This window comes from Arachis ipaensis, chromosome B9, assembly GCF_059453495.1.
Source record: "Arachis ipaensis isolate K30076 ecotype BB chromosome B9, ASM5945349v1, whole genome shotgun sequence".
Classification (NCBI taxonomy): domain Eukaryota; kingdom Viridiplantae; phylum Streptophyta; class Magnoliopsida; order Fabales; family Fabaceae; genus Arachis; species Arachis ipaensis.
This window is the reverse complement of record NC_142444.1, coordinates 157,217,249-157,237,596: the sequence shown is the minus strand read 5'-3', so window position 1 is coordinate 157,237,596 and position 20,348 is coordinate 157,217,249. Positions and strand designations below refer to the sequence as shown.

Genomic DNA, 20,348 nt, shown 5'->3' with positions numbered 1-20,348 from the left:
GAGAATTGTTGGGAGTCCTATATGACAGATTTGTACTAAAGAGGTGGAGACAACAGAGCATGCATTATTGCTATGTGAGTGGACAAGGGCTGCATGGTTCAGAGCTGATTGTCAGTGTATTCCAATAACAGAAACAGTTATTGAGTTTGGAGACTGGTTTATGACTATCATACAAAAAATCAAATCAGTAGGGGGGAGGAGGAAAATAGAAGAATTAGTAAAATAGGATTTCTGGTGTGGGAGATATGGAAGACTAGAAATCAGAAAGTGTACCAGCAGCAAGAAATTAATCCTAGCTGGACTATAAAGAGGGCTAAACTAATGGAAAGTCTGTTTTGGAGAATAGCGGAAAAGAAGATAAATTTAAAAGAAAGACATGGTAAAAAAGGAACGAGAGAGGTTCGTTGGAGGCCACCCCCTACGGATTGGATCAAGGCAAATGTGGATGCTTCTTTCAAAAAGAATATAGGCAAAGGAGCTATAGCAGTGGTGTACAGAGATCAGTGTTTTAAAATAGCGGCCATGGCGGCGCTATGGCGGAATGGCGTGGCGGGATTTGGCCTCGCCGCCATACGTAGGCCACCGTGACATACTTATCATGGCGGGGCAAAAGGCGCCACAATTGCGGTGGCGCCATGGCGGTCCGCCATTGAAAATGGCAAAAATGGCGAGTTTTTTCGGATTTTTTTTAAAAAATCACGGGTAATTGGGTAATTTTGCAAAACCCTAAATGAAAGAGTAACCCATGTTCAGCCGCTGCAGTTCAAAAACGAGCCTTCCTCTCTAAACGTCCAAAATGGATCTTTCTCTCTGTTCTCTTTCTCTCTTCTCTCTGCCTTCAATCACTGCCGATCTTAGCCACCGCCCGTCGCCGTCCATCACCACTGGTGGTCACCGCCGCTCATCACCACAGTTCCCTCTTTTTTCTGGTTTGTAGAAGTTACCGTTCCTTTTTTTTCATTCAGTTCACCACTTCACTGTCTCCTTCTCCTTCTCTTCCCTCATAAACCTCTCTTCCTCCAATTTTTTTTCCTTTCAGCTCAGTTCATCATGTCAACTTCTAGACCAGCCCGTAATTCTGATGCCCCTGCCTCTACCCCTGTCCCTGCCCCTGTCCCTACCTCTGCCTCTGCTGGCCATGCTGCTGGAACTGCTGCTCGTCCTGCAGCTGCTATCCGTGCCAGTAGGATTGATCCAGGGTGGAAATATGTTACTGCTGTAGAAGAGAGAAATACCAATGACATCATATGTAATTTTTGTGGAAAAATTACGAGAGGAGGAATTACACGGGCAAAGGAGCACTTAATGATTAAGCCTGGGAATGTTGCTGGATGTAAAATGGTCCCAAAGGATGTTATTGCTAAATTATGGGAGTTCTACAACCAGAAAAAAAAAATCGTGGAAGACAAAGTTCTACGCCGGCAAGCACTGAGGAACATAGTGTCAATGCTAGGGAGCTTGATTTAGATAGTTTGGGTTTTGGATTGTCAGAGGAAGATGCTCAAGGAATTGATGAAATTCCAAATCCAACTCCAATAGCAGCAGCTAGAGGGGGGGCAAGTTCTATGAGAGGTCCAATGGACTTGTTTATGAAAAGACCTAAAACTGCCATTGCAAGAAACAAAAAGGAGAAATTGAGGCAACAGAATATCAAGGAAGCATGTAATAAGGAAGCGGTTTGTAGAGTTCATCGATACATAGCCCGGTGGTTCTACCAAGCTGGGATTCCATTGAATCCAGTGAGGTTGAAGAGTTTTCAAGAAATGTTGTGGGCTATTGGAAGCTTTGGTCCTAATTTACCTGCTCCCACTTATCATGCTCTAAGGGTGCCACTCCTTAATGAGAAATTAGAATACACCAAAGACTTGTTGAAGGGTCATAAGGAACAACGAGAAAAGTATGGCTACTCTATTATGTCAGATGCTTGGACGGATAAGAGACAACAGAGCATTATCAATTTTCTTGTAAACTCTCCTGCTGGGACAATGTTTTTGAAGTCTATTGATGCCTCTGATTATGTGAAGACGGGTGAAAAAATGTTTGAGCTTCTTGATGGTATTGTTGAGGAAATTGGGGAGCAAAATGTTGTTCAAGTTGTAATTGACAACGGGAGCAACTATGTTCTAGCTGGTAAGTTGTTGATGGAGAAAAGACCGAATTTGTTTTGGACCCCGTGTGCTGCCCATTGTTTGGATTTGATGCTTGAAGACATTGGGAAGTTACCATTAATCCAAAAAACCATAAAAAGTGCCATTTCTTTGGTTAGCTTCACTTATAGCCACTCTAGCACTTTATCCATGTTGAGACAATTCACAAATGGCAAGGAATTGGTGAGGCATGCAGTCACCCGATTTGCCACTTCATTTTTCTCTTTGGAAAGGCTTTATGAGGAGAAAGGAAATCTAAGAAGAATGTTCACTTTGGATGAGTGGGTAAGGAATAAGTTGTCAAGGGAGGCAAAGGGGAGGAAGGAAACAAAGATTGTTATTAGGCCCTCCTTTTGGAATCATGTCAAGTACACCCTTAAGATCATGGGGGCCTCTTATTCGGGTGCTTCGACTTGTTGATGAGGAGAAGAAACCGCCAATGGGTTATATATATGAAGCAATGGATAAAGCAAAGGAATGCATCATGAAAATATTTTCTAATGATGTGAGCAAATATTCTGAAGTTTTTAAAATCGTTGACAACAGATGAAATTGCCAACTTCATCGTCCGTTGCAAGCAGCTGCTCATTTTCTGAATCCGGAGTTGCTTTATGATAATCCTCGCATTGAATTGGATTTAGAAGTTACAAAGGGATGGTTTGAGTGCATCACTAGATTGGTGCCAAGTATAGCTGTGCAAGAGAAGATATTGGAGGAGCAAACACTATATAAGGCCGGCTATGGACTTTTTGGATCATCCTTTGCAAAATCTCAGAGGAAAAAGATTTCACCCAGTAAGATTGTTATAAAATTTACAAAGCTTTATAAATTTAGTTCGATTAAAGGTTTAGACAAATTTATTTTAATTTTATAGCATTTTAGTGGCGGACATATGGGCATGAAGCTCCAAACATGCGAGACCTTGCTATCAAGATCTTGAGCTTGACTTGTAGTGCTTCTGGATGTGAGCGCAATTGGAGTATATTTGAGCATATTCATACTAAGAAAAGAAATAGGCTTGATCATGAAAGGATGGAGAGCTTGGTCTTCATAAAGTATAACCAACAACTCATCGAGAGGTACAACCTTAAAGATAAAGTTGACCCTATTGCACTCAATGATATTGATGAGTGTAATGAGTGGTTAGTGGGAGAAATTGGGACTACCACCTTTCGAGATGATGATAATATGGATGATGATGCTGATTTGGTTCATCAAGATGACAACCCTTTGAGTTGGAACCTTGTTTTTGAAGCAATGGGAGGACATGAGCCTACGACATATACTAGAAGACAACAAAATAGAAAAAGAAAAGAACCTGCAACTGCAAGAGGTGGTGCAAAGGATGGACCAAGTGGGTCTAAGGCTTCAAAAAAAAGAAAAGGAAAAGCAATAATTGTGGAAGAGGAAGAAGAACCAGAATTTGAAGATGAAGAGGATTCTGAAAATGAAGAAGAACAAGAAGAGGAGATTCAATTCAATGATACTGAATCAGAGGATGATGAAGGGGTAGAGGGACACGATAATAATCGTGTTAATTTGGATGAATTTGATGAGAGCTAGAATGTAGATGGTTTATAGTTTTTATGTTTTATGTCTTCTATTTTATTACTTGCTTATGACTTTTGAGTTATGATTTGAACTTGATGTTATATTTATTTGCTAAATTTGCTATTATATTTGCTATATTAATTAGATGTTTTATGACTAGAAAGTTGATTATATAGATAGATTTTATAGTTTATTATATTTGCAATTTTTCTGCATGTTTTTTTTGCACATATATGTGTATTTTAGAGGTAATCTACCATTTCCATCATTTTTCGTAACGCCATCCACTATAACTTTATGGCGGATTTTTGGCTCACCGCCATTAGCCACCATCCACAATCAAAAACTATGACAGAGATAACAGAGGAAAGATTTTATTAGGTTTCACAGGATTAATTCAAGCAAACTCAGTCACAGTAGCAGAAGCTTTAGCAATCAAACAAGCTCTAATCATTGTAAATAATTTATTCATGGAAAAAGTTCTCATTGAATCAGATAATCTAAAAATCATACAAGCAATTAAATCCAAGAGTCCAATTGGTGAAGCATGGGCAATTATTCAGGACATTCAATTGTTAATGAAATAATTACCGGAAAAGGGATTAACTTGGACTCCTAAAAACGGGAATCTCCTCGACCATGAAATAGCCAAGGCAGCAGAAATAGGGACATTGCACCATAACTGGAGCATTCAACCACCTGCAAACATCCAAAGAGCGAAATTTAATTTGATTAAAATTTGAGGATCAACAAAGAACTAAGCTTTAATGAAAGAGGAACAAAGTGCCATACAATTGAGGACCAAAATGGATGTATCGCGGATTCTGGTACTCAAACTAATCCAGGTCTGAATCAGCAGCAGCGTTTCTTTTCTTCCTCGAGATTTGAGTATCAACGCAGCAAAGTAGAAGGCGTGGTATCAATGCAACCTTCGGTTGAAGGCGGCGGTGGCAATTGATACCAGGTTGACGAAGGAGACGACCCTGTGCGGCTGAGGAAGACAGCGCTGAACGACCCTCCGAGAACGACGATGGTATCAGGAAAGGATCGGCATTCTGATTGTTGGTTGGGCAGGTTTCCCGGTGTGCTGGCAGCGGCGTAGCGGGTCGTCCATGAGCAAGGAGCTGATTCCGTCCAAGAGAAGATTGGGCATGAAGCTGTCGCTGATTTAGGTAGGAGGAAGGGAGAGTTGGGCACCCATAGAGATTGATCTTTCAAATTGGCAGCAGTGAGGGAGAAGAGCGCGGTTTGCTTCAGTTTGGTTGGGATAGCATCTTGGGTGTCTGGGTGGGTTGGGAGGATTTTTTCTGGGCGGGTTAAGTTATTGTAGGGTTAAGCCCATGACCAAAAAAAAAACTACTGATTTTATCTTATGATCATTACTCATTAGAGATTTACAAAAACTAGTGCATTCAACGCTTTCATTAAGTCGATTCAGTTTACTTGATGATTACTGGTGTTCATTTGAATTACATGTCTCTAATTCACTTACAAATAACCATGTAATGTATGTATATGTGGAGTTTTTTCATCGTTAGAGGAACTAACTAATTAAGCAGTGATATACAAACAAACGATCATTTGGATCTTATTGTCAAATACGGAGTTGTTCCAAGAGTGAGTGGAGTTCACACTCTATTGGAAAGCTTTAATCCCATTCAAGGGGTCCTTCTTAAAGCAGGTTAGCCAAAATCTAAACAGAACAAATCCAACTCAACTCATACATGGTTTAAGTAATCCACTAATCCTACATTAATTGTGGTGTGATTTCAAAAGTATAATGTATCAAAGGCATACTAAAAGAGAGATTAACTATAGCAAGACAGAAAATGTCACCCCCTTGAGAAGTTCTTAGTTGTTAGAAGTGACTCTGTTACATTTAAATGTCTACAAAGAAAAAAGGCTTGATATAATAACAGCATCTATCTATTTTGGGGAGCAATGGCATTTGGTAAAAGATGAATGCATCGTTGCAGGCAAATGCAGCATTGAGTTTGCAGCAGTAGAATAGGCTAAAGCGGGTTGGTGCAACGATTAGAAATGGTTCAATTTATACACACAAGATAAAAATGAATCAGGAAAGGGAAAAAGTTGCAAGAATCGTGAATTATGAATAACAGTGTTGTTAATTAGTAATGGGATACGGACACTAGTTACACTCAGATACATCCAAGTTTTCTAAATCAATTGTTAGGATATTTTGTATTTCTTTTCAATTGTAACTTTTTGAATTTTCTAAAATTTTTCTAATTATTCTTCATTGTCTATTTATTCCTTGTTTAACGCAGTTACATTATAGAACACTATAGAAAAAAAAAATTGTCATGAAAGTTTAATTCGAATACACTAATTTTTAGATGATGCAAGATTTTCAGATGTGCTTAACTAGAATTTTGTGTACCGCTTAACTAGGTATGGGTAATTTCAAATGTGTAAAGTGTTTGAAATAAAATTTGATAATATGTATGCAAAATGATCAAAATTATAATAAAACAATATTTTAATCCAGGATTTATTATTATTACTCACCGCTCTATATGAATTCTTTCTGTTGTGATAAGATAGCTTAGGTGGATGCCCATTTTTCCACAAGACTCAAGTTTTCAAGGAAAATCTTATTTAATGTAGTTTTAAAAACTACTATCATATACGCTTATAAATAAAGGCTTTTGCCTCTGAAAAAAACACAAGCAAGCAATAAACAAAATCAATTCTCTCTCTCTTTTACCTTCCAATACTTCTCTCTCTCTTTATATATATATATATATATATATATATATATATATATATATATATATATATATATATATATATATAATATTAGTAAATACATATATGAATTATTGTTATTGAGCTAATTATATTAATACTAGAGTCTTCTATTTATACGTCTTTATTTTATATTTAGTATTTTTATTTATTTTACAACACGTTATCAGCACGAGACTCTGATCAAATTTTTAGGAAGACTCAAGTAACAAATTTTTCATTATGTCGAAACTCTCTCATCTTGAATTCAATGCTCTTGATATATCTGGAAACAATTACTTATCATGGATACTAGATGTTGAAATCCATCTTGATTCAATGGATCTTGGAGATATCATTAAAACTGAAAATAATGCATCCCAGAAGGATAAAACCAAAGCCATGATTTTTCTTCGTCGTCATCTTGACGAAGGATTGAAAAATGAATATCTCACATTAAAAGATCCTGCAGATCATTGGAAAGACCTTGAAGAAAGGTACAATCATAAAAAAACAGTGATACTTCCTCAAGCCCGATATGAATGGACGCACTTGCGTCTACAGGATTTTAAATCCATAAATGAATATAATTCTGCAATGTTTCGAATCACCTCACGAATGAAATTATGTGGGAAAAAGATAACTGACAATGATATGTTAGAAAAAAACTTTCTCGACCTTCCATGCCTCGAATGTGCTCCTGCAGCAGCAGTATCGAGAAAAAGAATTTAAAAAATATTCTTAGTTAATTTCTTGCCTTCTTGTTGCTGAACGCAACAATGAGTTGCTCTTGAAAAATCATGAAGCACGCCCAACTGGCGCTGCCCCATTTTCTGAAGTAAATGCGGCAAATTACCCAAGAAGAGGTAAATGACAAGATTTTAATAACAAGAAAAATTATGGAAGGAAAAGAAATTATATTCAAAAGAGAGGATCTCACCAGAAATGGGATAAAGAAAGAAATATTGGGCAAAATAAATCAACAGAGGATAAGCGTTTCTATTGTAGTGGAAAGGGCCATTGGTCGCGTACCTGTCGTACCCCAAGGCACCTAGTCGATCTTTATCAAGCATCTTTGAAAAAAGACGACAAAGGAAAGGAGACGAATTTCGTTTCAAATGATGTTGCTGAAAACTCCACCACTCATTATGATGTATCTTATTTCTTTGAGGACCCTAAAGGAAATATTGGTCATTTGATCAATGATGGAATAGTTTAATACGTGAGATTGTTAAGTATCTATGTAAATAAATAATGTAAAGAACTTATTGTTAAGTTTTATTTTCTATGTATTTAAGTTTTAAATGTGATGTATGTAAATAATGAAATATTAATGTTTATAAATTTTGAAATCATTAAATGTGTCAAGTTTTAAAATAAAATTTTAGTATATGACATTATTTTTATAGAGTATTTCTTAAAAAAATAATTCCGATCAAGTATTCAATTTAACTGTGCATACTACTCATTTTATTATTATTTGTCTTTGAAGAAAATGGCAAGGATATATAATGAAGATGTATGCCTTGCGGATAGTGCAAGTTCGCACACCATTCTCAAAAGCGATATATATTTTACCCATCTTGTGCCAAAAGAGGAATATCTCAATACTATTATTGGCTCAGGCAATGTGATAGAAAGCTCCGGAAGAGCTATAATTTTGTTTCCTGGAGGAACAAAATTTATAATAAATAATGCACTATTATCTACCAAGTCCCTGAGGAACTTGTTGAGTTTCAAAGATATTCGCCGAAATGAATATCATGTTGAGACAATGAATGAGGGAAATCATGAGTATTTATGTATCACAACTCATGATTCAAATAAAAAAGTTATATTAGAAAAATTACCCTCACTTTCATCTGGGTTGTATTATACCAAGATTAGTGCAATTGAATCACATGCCATTGTAAACCAGAAGTTTACTAGTCCAAATGAATTCATAACTTGGCATGATAGATTGGGTCATCCGGGAACAACCATGATGAGGAGAATTATTAAAAACTCACATGGACATTCACTAAAGAACTAGAAGATTCTTAAAACTAGTGAATTTTGTTGTGCTACATGTTCTCAAGGGAAGTTAATTTTAAGGCCATCACCAATAAAGATTGGATTTGAGTCTCCTGAATTCCTAGAAAGGATTCAAGGTGATATATGTGGACCTATCCATCCACCATGTGGATCTTTTAGATATTTTATGGTCTTGATAAACGCATCTTCGAAATGGTCACATATGTGCTTATTGTCTTCTCGCAACCTGGCGTTTGCGAGATTACTGACTCAAATTATTCGATTAAAAGCACAATTTCCAGAAAATCCAATTAAAGCAATTCGTCTTGATAATGCTGGTGAATTTACTTCCCAAACTTTTGATGTTTATTGTATGGGTAATGGAATAAGTGTTGAACATCCAGTAGCTTATGTTCACACACAAAATGGGTTAGCAGAATCACTTATTAAACGCCTCCAATTAATTGCTAGACCCTTACTTATGAGAACAAATCTCCCAACCTCGGTTTGGGGCATGCTATTTTACATGCCGCAACACTTATTCGATTGAGGCAAACGAGTTACCATCAGTTCTCTCCTATGCAATTAGCTTTTGGCCAGCAGCCAAATGTTTCCCATTTAAGAATATTTGGGTGTGCTATATATGATCCCATTGCGCCACCTAATCGCACCAAAATGGGATCCCACAGAAAATTGGAAATATATGTTAGATATGATTCTCCCTCTATAGTGAGGTATCTTGAGATACAAACTGGAGATATATTTAAAGCCCGATTTGCGAATTGTCATTTTGATGAATCAAAATTTCCAACATTAGGGAGAGAGAATAAGCTTTCTGAAAAGGAACTTAATTGAAATGCATCATCCTTGATGTATTTAGATCCTCGATCAGGGCAATGTGAACTAGAAGTTCAAAAGATTATACATTTGCAAAGAATAGCAAATGAATTGCCTGATGCATTTTTCGATACAAAAAAGATAACCAAATCTTATATACCAGCAGAAAATGCCCCAATTCAAATTGATGTCACAGTTGGACAAATTGCCACAGAAGCAAATACACGCCAGAAGCGTGGCAGGCCTGTCGGTTCCAAAGACAAAAATCATCGAAAGAGAAAAGAGGTAAATACTATTCATGTTGAAAAAGACATAGTAGAGACACATGTAGTTGTCCAAAATTCTGATATAGTTTTCACGCCAGAAGACATTCAGGTACCTGAAAATTGTGAAAATGACAAGATCTCGATAAATTATGTCTTTACAGGAGAGAAATGGGACCGAAATAAGACAATTATCAATGAAATATTTGCATATAATGTGGCATTAAATATCATGAATGAAAGTAAGGATCTTGAACCAAGATCAGTCGAAGAATGTCGACAAAGGAATGATTGGCCAAAATAGGAAGAAGCCATGAAGGCTGAGTTAGACTCACCTGCAAAACGTGAAGTCTTTGGACCTGTAGTCCGTACATCAAAAGATGTAAAACCTGTTGGATACCGATGGGTATTTGTGAGAAAATGAAATGAGAAAAATGAAGTTGTACGCTATAAAGCCCGACTTGTGGCACAAGGTTTTTCACAAAGGCCCGGTATAGATTATGAAGGAACGTATTCCCCTGTAGTGGATGCAATAACATTGCGGTATTTGGTCAGTTTATCTGCATATCATAAACTGCATACGCATTTAATGGATGTGGTAACGGCCTATTTATACGGCTCATTAGATCGGGATATCTATATGAAAGTCCTTGAAGGACTAAAGATATCTAAAACATCCAATGAATATTCACAGGGGTTATACTCAGTTAAATTGCAAAGATCTTTATATGGTCTAAAGCAATCTGGACGAATGTGGTATAATCGTCTTACTGAGCATCTGGCAAAAAATGGATTCAAGAATGATGATATCTGTCCATGTGTTTTCATAAAGAAAACTGCATCTGGATTCATTATAATTGCTGTGTACGTTGATGATTTAAATATCATTGGGACTCCTGAAGAGATTCCAACAATTATAAAAACTCTAAAAGAAGAGTTTGAGATGAAAGATCTTGGAAGAACTAAATTTTGTCTCGACCTGCAGACCGAGCATATAAAAAGTGGGATATTTATTCATCAAACAATATACACAGAGAAGATCTTGAAAAGATTTTATATGGATAAGTCACATCCCTTGAGTACCCCAATGATCGTAAGATCTTTGGATGTGGAAAAATGATCAATTTCGTCCTAAAGAAGAAAATGAAGATATCCTTGGTCCTGAAGTACCATATCTTAGTGCCATTGGAGCGCTAATGTATCTTACTAATAATACACAACCCGATATATCATTTGCTGTGAATTTACTAGCAAGATATAGTTCATCTCCAACCAGAAGACATTGGAGTGGAATCAAACAAATCTTTCGATATCTTCATGAAATGGTTGATATGGGATTGTTTTATCCCTATGGATCCAAGTCACAACTAGTTGGCTATGTAGATGCTGGATACTTGTTTGATCCACATAAAGGGAGATCTCAAACAGGATACCTATTTACATATGGTGGAACAGCTATATCATGGAGGTCCACGAAACAGACGATTGCTGCAACATCCTCTAATCATGCCGAAATACTAGCAATTCATGAAGCTAGTCGTGAATGTTTTTGGCTCATGAGTTTGATCCAATATATTCTGTCATCATGTGAACTGATTGATCATAAGATAGCTCCAACTGTCCTATTTGAAGATAATACAACATGCACTGCTCAACTTTAAGGCGGATACATCAAAGGTGATAGAACAAAGTATATTTCTCCCAAATTCTTCTTCACTCATGATCTTCAAAATCAGGGGACAATTGATGTCCAACAGATCCGCTCAAGTGACAATCTGACAGATTTATTTACAAAGTCACTCTCAAAATCCTCCTTTAAAAGACTGGTACACGAGATTGGGATGCGCCGACTTCGAGACATCAACTGATGTCAACAAGAGGGGGAGACTGTACTCTTTTTCCCTTGGTCAGATTTTTTTCCCATCGGGTTTTTCTTGATAAGGTTTTTAATGAGGCAATCCCCATCACTGGAGAATATTGTACTCTTTTTCCTTCACTAAGATTTTTTTTCCACTGGATTTTTCTTTAGTAAGGTTTTAATGAGGCATAATCCTAAATGGTCATTTAAGGGGGAGTGTTGTGATAAGATAGCCTAGGTGGATGCCATTTTCCCACAAGGCTCAAGTTTTCAAGGAGAATCTTATTTAATGTAATTTGAAAAACTACTATCATATACGCTTATAAATATAGGATTTTGCCTCTGAAAAAAACACAAACCAGCAATAAACAAAATCAATTCCTTTTACATTCCAATACTTCTCTCTCTTTATATATATATATATTAATAAATACATATATAAATTATTGTTATTGAGCTAATTATATTAATACTAGAATCTTCTATTTATATATCTTTATTTTATATTTAGTATTTTTATTTATTTTACAACACTTTCCATTTTTTTCCCAATTATTTTGGTAAGTGTAATCTGTTATCTTTTAACATCTCTTGTATTTTTTGTGTCACTTAAAGAATGTATAATGAAAATTCACGCTTACCAAAATAATTGAAAATAAAAAATTGAGATCCATTCGTCCGCTCCATAAATGTGTTGTGTGTTGGATAATGCAAGATACGCAAACTTTTAAAACATTATCTTTAAAAAACTAATTTTAACAAATTACTTTTAAAAAGCTAAAATTTTACCCTGAGAAAACTATTTTTTCACATTTTAAGATGCACGATTATTTCCAATAAAGAACATATGCAAAAAACCACCGATAAAAAGAAAGGAAGACGCAAGGCAAGATTTCTCCCTACAAACATCCATTAGTAACAAAATTACAAAGAAAAGATAACGGTTCCTACATGTAAAGCAGCTAAGATACGTAAATGTTATTGTTACAATTCAAATACAGAGATGGGGCAATTCTAATACCATTACCAGTAAAATTCCCCAATCCACTAAAGCCGGGTCCTATATGGTGATCATCAGGACACAAAAAAGAAGCCTGTTCTCTTTAACAAAAACATGCCACCATAAAATAAATAAAGTTGCAAAATTACAACAAACAACTGATGTGGGTAAAATCATTGATGTCAGCAAAACAAAACCATGCGATTGCTAAGCTGCTTTTTAGCCTGTACATCCGCCATGAACACATTCTGAGTAGCCTTAACAGTCGAGGATGCTTGTCCAGAGCTTTGCTGCTTCCATTGTTTCACTTATCAAAGAAGGAAACATAGCAGGAACTACAAAGGACAGGGCCTGACATCTTTTTGTTTTTCTTTTTTCCCTTTTTTTTTTCTTTTTTTTTTCCTTTGTCAAATACATGATATACTCTCACTTCATCAAGTACTGTATCTAAGAAATGGGCCAAGCTGGTAATGGCAGATAACTAGATCCACTTCTCAAACGGCTTAATTAAAATTGTTAAAGTCACCTTAGAATCCTCAGCGGCTGAAAAACATGAAATCAGGGTGACTGACCTGAAGCAGTCTCAACCACTTGTCAGCCGCCTGTGAAAGAGAGGTAGCCACCTGGCGCTCATGTCCACCGTTTGGAGTCCACAGAGATCCTTTGAACTTGTATGAAGCAAGACCAAACACCGGTAAAGACATTTTAGGGGCACCATCTGTCTCAGTAGTATGTGACATTACAGGTGCCTGCACCCTTTGTTGTGTACCTGAAATACAAAAGTATTGTATATTTGTTAAGCAACCAATGCAACACATAAAAATGAATTTATTCAACTATCTCACACATGCAGGCATGCAGCACCTCAAATTTCTGTTCCAGGCAAACCATTTTCATGCACTGGTTACTAGCCAATACACTTGAATAGAAACAGTCACCAAGACGAAAACATGACTCTTTGTAGTTGAAGAAGAGAGCAAATAAAGAAACCCAACAACCCTTAATTTCAAAGGATGAAAGATAAAATATCACAAACTAAATATATAAAACAAAAATTACTAAAAATACAAATAAGCAGCAACATGTCAAGAAGTTCACTGGGTACTGCTGACAGATATAATGATCCATTGTGCTACTCAATAGTATGTCTCAAGAAGAAGAACACAGTTGGAGAATATCACAACTACCAGGTGCCTAGATAAGTAGATAGTAGACATATATATTCTGTCAATGGAAATGGGTGGTATTAGGCATGTGTCTATCCATAGCTGGGGAGATTCTAAAATAAATTCTGCAATATGTATAATAAATACATCACACTATTTAGGAGCTAAAGGATAAGAGACCAAAACTTTTGATTTTCTTAGTCTGTTTTTCCTAGCATGGAGCAATACACAAAGACTATTCTTTAATTCTCAAAACTTTGTTATAGAGCAAAACCAGTAAAGCAGAAAAGAAGAGGTGAAAAATCGCAGCTTACCTCCCACAGGTGTATAAAGAGAATGGTAAGTTAGAAAGCATGCATCAAGATCTTTCAAAGTTGGACCAGTGGGTATCCTGTAAATCGGATACCTACAAAGCAAAGCAAAATGATAGGTCAGCCCCTTGTGCACCTATCCATATGAAGAATGTCAAAAAAGCAAAGTTAAGCATACCATGCTACAGATATCCAACTTGACGATAGTATATCACAACTTCTCAGATTCACCAGTTCTGGAAGGCGGTAAGCAAGGTCCAATATCTATCCCACCACAAAAATTTCAATATAGTGAAAAGGCTAAACAAAACAAAGAACTATGTCCAACAGTCCAAGTATAACTGGAGAAGATAGCACTTATGAGGCAGGGTAGTTGAGTTAGCTAACCTTGTCAGACAAAGGCTCACGGCTGTAAGGAGGGTCTCTTTCAAGATACTCAAAAAGCAAATAGCCCTGAGAATTGACAGATTCACCTTCATCACTAGAAAAGCCATCATGTCGGAGTGTGTGGTGGTCTCTCAATGATAATCCACCCATTTGACGATTAATCTCATCTGGCAGGTGTGGATGATTCCGTTGCTCCCTCAAGTAATTCAATCCTCTCTCAGGTTCACAATCACTGCTACCTTCGCTACTTGAGTCCCTGAAATCACTGTCGCTGTCCTCACCTAGCAGCCTATCAAAGAAGGAAACAATTTTATTGTAAACTTTACGGAGACATAAGCACCAGTTAGGCACTTACAAATTGAGAAAAAGCGAACCAACTGGAAGCTAAGTACTAGCTAAAAGCATCCAACTAATGTAGAATGCTTAGCTATTCAGAAAGTAAGAATCAACACTAGAACTGAATATTAAATTAACCTTGCAACATACTTAAATCCATAACTTCTTGACATAAAATTTGCAATGTCTCTATCCAAAATGCCCCAATGTTTGGCCTTTATCAAGATTCACACCCTCCCAAAAGGTCATTAAAATTAATCTTCCAAACGAGGTCCAACGAAAGCAATACCTTGACTTTACAGAAGGCTTCCCACTAGTGTAAATTTGAATTCCAGAAAGATAGGGAACGTAATATTGAACAACACTCTCATTCCCGTTTAATACAAGCGGTACACCAGCACCATATGCGCTCCACTCCCTGAAAGATTCCCACAAGTCACCAAGAACAAAGTAAGGCTGAGACTCCACATCGCACGCCTTAAAGCCTCTCATCATGGTCCTCTGCAATATTCAATTCACAATCAAAAAAGGAAAGACAAGCAAATGGCTAAAAACAAAAACAATGAAGAAGGAGAATCAAATACTTAAACCACACTAAAATAGAGAAAAATGAAACGTGTAAAAAGTAAAAATTACGCATCATTTACTAGCTTACTTCTTGATGGATGAGAAACTCACTTCTTCTTTCTATTCATTGATCCCATTCAGACCTCCAAAATGTTACTACTTATTGTCACACCAGCCACTAAATCCATCCGTTACAAACAACGACAATACTACAATAAATAACTTAGTTAAAGAACGCGATTTCTTCCCTAACCCAGCTACAACTATTAAAAGTTCCAGCAAAACTTGCCAGCTAGTTACTGAAAACTAACCTTAGAAAGATACTGAGCAGGCACAGAGGGCGTGATCGCCTGCAAGAACCGCTCTAGATTGCTCAACCGCTTCTCGGCAGCCTCACACGACGGCACCGCAACAACCTTCTTGGCCTCGTCCGACACGACCCGGTTCTCGGGCTCCCGAACCGAATCCGCGGATTTATCCCGAACGGACGACCGGCTCGACGATACGTCACTTTGAGCTCTGCGAAGCCTATCGCTGTCTACAGCGCCTTGGAATGAGCGGCGAGGCCTGACCGGCGCGTGGAAGCGATCGTCTCCGCGGGCACGCCCAAAGTTCAAGCCAGTACCCAACATTCCTGTACGCAGAAAAAAAAAGGGAAGTTTGGTGGAGCTGAAGTGTGGTCAACGGTGTCAGGAGAAGGAGGAGTTGGGATTATGGAGCAATTGGATTAGATTGAGGATCTGTGAGGAAAGAGGGGGCGGCGGTGGTTGTTGGTTGTTCTAGGGTTTTGAGGATTGAGGGTTTTGGTTGATTGAATCGGAAGACGGGGGCGGTGGGGGGTTGAGTTAAATAAGAGAGGGAGTCAGAGAATGGATCTGGTTGTTGGTGGAGGGAGGGAAGGGGGGGCAAAAGGGTAATTTTGAGCAGGGATCGAGAGAGGGAGGAAGAGCACAAGCCAACGCAGAATAAGAGATTGATTGAAGGAATGAACGAATGAATGAAAGGCGAATCGGAGAACGAAGCGAATTAGCAAGGTATGGAGGAAATGGAAAGAAAGAGACACACGACCCCCAGGCTTTGAATATATGGATGGATGGCCAACCACGAACTAAGCATTTATTTTTTTTATTTTATTAATTTAGTTAATATACTATTTTTTGAAAATTAAAATGAATATATTTGAATTTATGCATATCCTTTAACAGTCAACTGAAATTAGCTTATATTTTTATATTTTAACTACGTATTTTAGAATATTAGTTAACGAATATTTAGAAAAGAACTTCAAATTTTAGTTTTGCTTTACATGCTCGCCTGTGAATGTGTCAATTCCGAGCTAGCACTTAGCACACACTGTTTTCATTACAGGGAATTTTGCACATGCCACTCTGATATGATTTCTTTCATTCATGTATATTATATGGTGAGCTTACTACAACTGATACACTATAATATTTTATATAATAATATAATACTGAATGATATTATTATTATCAAGTGCTCTTTGAACATGACCGGGCGCAAGTTGAATAAGAATTTTACATTTTATGTATAATATAATATCCGCTAGAAAGCAAAGAAAATATATGTCTAAAATTATTTGAATCGCAAAAAGACAAACATTGCCCCTTAGATCTGAAAAATACGGTAGGTTTATGTGGGTAATAAAATGTTTTGATGGAGGGTAGTTTAGAGAGGAAAGATGGCGGGCCATGGTGGAGAAAGGGGTGTCTGCTATTGGTTGAAAGAAAATTATTCGGATTAGCTGCGAAGGAGGTGACAAGTGTGGTTGTACGAAGTAGATGATGGGCACGTGTTACTCACATCTCATGCACTCACATTGGGGAGGCTGTCTTTTTTCTTATCTTATCCCCTTTCCAAATTTCTCATTAGTAAACTAAAAATTTTCCGGTTTTGAATTAGTTTATCAAAACCGATATCAACTGGTTTTTTTTATAGCATTTTTAATTAATAAATTATATTTTTATGTTATGTATTATGATATATAAAAAATAATCAATAAAAATATGACTTGATAAGTATGATGCATCTAAATATAAGTTAATATTTAAAATGATTTCTAAAATATAATTTTTGATTTAATTTGGTCTTTCAATTTTTAATTAGTTTAATTTGTATCCTAAAATTTTAAGGCATAACGCAAGTTGATTCTTTCGTCTAATTCCATTACCGAAGAGACTATGTACCACCTAAATTTCACCACATATCTTTTCTATGGATAATAATTCTACCTCTTCTATTTTTGACTCTTCATCTTTACTATTCTCAAAATTAAACAAAGTCTAAGAATTTGAAGTCATCTTCCTCTCTCAAATCATAACTTTTTTCTTTCAACTCGTAACTTCGTCTTTTCTAGTAGTACCGTTATTTTCCTCCTCAAACCGTCATAGCCTTCCCTCCAATCCATCGCAGCACCTCTGTCTAATCATTTCTCATCGTTGCTCATTCATCATGCCGCCATTTGTATCTTTGAACTCGTTGCACTGCTGTGTCTGTCCCTAAAATTCTTATCACATCGTTGTCTTCTTCTGTTGCGCCGCCGTCTCCCTCTCTCAACCTTTTCCTCGCCATCCTCACGATTCAACATAATGGTACTTCATTTTCTGCTCAGCATTTCTATAACTGTTTTTCTTTTTTCATTAATTTTTGTCAAGTATTCAGGTTAAGATTTTGATTTTGTTTAATTTTTGTTGATTGGTACTAATGGTTTGATTTAATTGTTCAAAATTTATAATTTTTTAGTTTTATTTGGTTTAAGTTCCTCTTCTAAAGTTAACGACGTAGAAGATCTGGCAAGAGGCGCGACAACGATAGCGAACATGCATTAGTGGTGAACAACTTAGGTAAGTTTTGATGGTGTGGTGATGTTGAGCAGTGAGCTCACTCCCAACAATTTGTGAGGGGCCGAAAATGAGAGAGATTGGGATATAGGGGTAATGCTTCAAAGAGATTGAACCAAGTGTCAATTAAATGTGACACGTCATCTTTTCTGTGACGAAAGACGAAAGTGTTAATTTGAGTCACGCCTTAAAATTTTAAGGATACAAATTAAGTAAATTAAAATTTAAAAGGCTAAATTGAGTTCAAGATCAAAATTTAAAAGTCATTTTAAGTATTAGCTCGTGCAAATATATAATATAAATAAAATAATTTTTATGATTTCACTTTTGTATTATTTTGAGATTTTTATCAAAACATTAGAAATAATATTAATTTTTTTTTATTTTTATAATGATTGGTATACAATTAAATCTTGATTAAATAATTAAAAATAAACAATATATAAAAATTTTGAAAAAGTCTACGGAAATAACTCTATATGCAATTTAGCAGTCAATTTAAAAAAAAAATATGATTTTAAAATTTTAAAAACAAGTTTTATGTTTAAAAGATACGTGTTCTCTCATCTCATTCACCTTTTTTTTTTTCTCTCCATCCACGTCTCCTCTAGGGATGACAACACCACCCGAATCCGCGGGTAATTACCCGCCCCGCATCGCGGCGGATTTTTAGCAGGACGAGTTCTTGAGAGGGGCGGGGCGGGGTCGGGTTTAGATAATACCCGCCCTTACCCGCTCCGGTATATATATAATATATATAATTTTAATATATAATATGTATAATATATGTAAAATAATTAGTAAATGATTAATAATATTGTATCGTATTTAGATTTTTACTTTAACTTATGTTATGTATGTGATGGTGGTTATATAAATTTTAAAATTTTATTTTATTTATTGAATTTTAATAATTATAGGGGCGGGTAGGAACAAGGCGGGTTAGGGTTCAACGTTTTACTACCTGCGAGTAGAAGCGGGACAGGTTCTATGCAGATTATTGTACGGCGGGGCAGGGTCAGGTATAGCAAAAACCCGCCCGTTGCCACCCCTAGTCTCCTCCTCCTCCTCTTTTTCGAATCACTTTTACAAGTTCTTGTACAATAATTTTAAATATTTTTTTGTTATGTTTTAAATTTTTTTTAGATTTTGAATATTCTTTTTACAATGATTTTGAACGTTTCTTTTATTTAGTTTTAGATGTTTCTTTTATTATATTTTGGATGCTTTTTTTTCTTTTGGTTTTGAATCTTTTTGAATAAAAAAATATCCAAAAAATCAAAACATAACAATCTTCAATATTTAAAAGCTAACATCCAAAACTACAAATAAAGCAACATCCAAAATCTCAAAAAATTTTGAATCTCCTTTTTTCAAATGGTTAAATAAAAAATCTAAGAAGAGAGATTCACAGTAGATTGTAAACTTTTGAGACTTCACAATGACAATAAAATAATGTGCCATATTTCTTCACGGCATTCTCAAAATTCTGCTATCGATGGTTATGTGTGAAGGTGAAGGAAGACGAACACGACGAAAAGGCTGACCACATCAGAAAGAGACGCACCAAAGAGGGGCAATGACATAACGGATAGAAACAAGAAATCGACGGACCGAAGCGAACGCACAATGGAGAGAAGTAATGGCGCAGTAGAGAGAAGCACACACATGATGAAAGGAAAGAAAGCTGCGTAATGAGACTTTTTTTTTATGGAAGAAAAATATGAGAGAAAAATGAAGTGATTAAAGTTTAAGATGACTTTTGTTTTTTATGATAATAAAATTATTTTTTGGAATGAATTACATGTTTTTATCGTTTTTTGATTTTTTTTTTCAATCCAACTAATAGTGGATATTTTAATTAGTTAGTTAGTAGACTTTTTCAAATAGTTATTTGACATTTTAACAATTTTAAGTTTCGATTTCTTTATATATGATTATAAGATTTGGATCCTTTAAAGTTTGAATTTTATTTTAGAGAGTAAAGTGTGATCTTTTACTTTTGAATAGTTTCTCCTTTATATTTATTATTGGTCCTACCTATAAAATTAATGGTGAGAGATCACAGTTTACTCTTTAAATTCAAATCCATGATTATATGGTCTACATGTATTTCTCTAACTTAATACACTTAATACTTGTTCAAATAGATACAAAGTAGTGTGTATAAATTAATTTCTCATTTTCTTTGGTGTAAGAAAAGAATTTTAGAATTTATATTAGATTTAATTCAAATAAACTGATAATGGAAGCAACATGGCGGGACGCTAAGAAACGCAAACGCAGCATCGCAGCGCGTGTAA

The 20,348-nt window shown here is 36.0% G+C and overlaps 1 protein-coding gene and 1 pseudogene across 1 annotated transcript; one reads left to right on the top strand and one right to left on the bottom strand.

Annotated features, from left to right (window-relative positions):
* The first annotated feature begins 1,176 nt into the window (after positions 1 to 1,176).
* Positions 1,177 to 4,656, top strand: LOC148546907 (uncharacterized; annotated as a pseudogene).
* A 7,653-nt stretch (positions 4,657 to 12,309) lies between these two features.
* LOC107618211 (uncharacterized) lies at positions 12,310 to 16,302 on the bottom strand. The gene is made up of 6 exons (XM_088500113.1): positions 15,496 to 16,302; positions 14,907 to 15,118; positions 14,282 to 14,570; positions 14,073 to 14,158; positions 13,898 to 13,989; positions 12,310 to 13,186 (listed from the first exon to the last, which is right to left on the bottom strand). Exons 1-6 carry the CDS (start codon positions 15,814 to 15,816, stop codon positions 12,954 to 12,956), a joined length of 1,233 nt encoding a protein of 410 aa, XP_088356239.1. The 5' UTR covers positions 15,817 to 16,302; the 3' UTR covers positions 12,310 to 12,953.
* Positions 16,303 to 20,348: the final 4,046 nt, after the last annotated feature.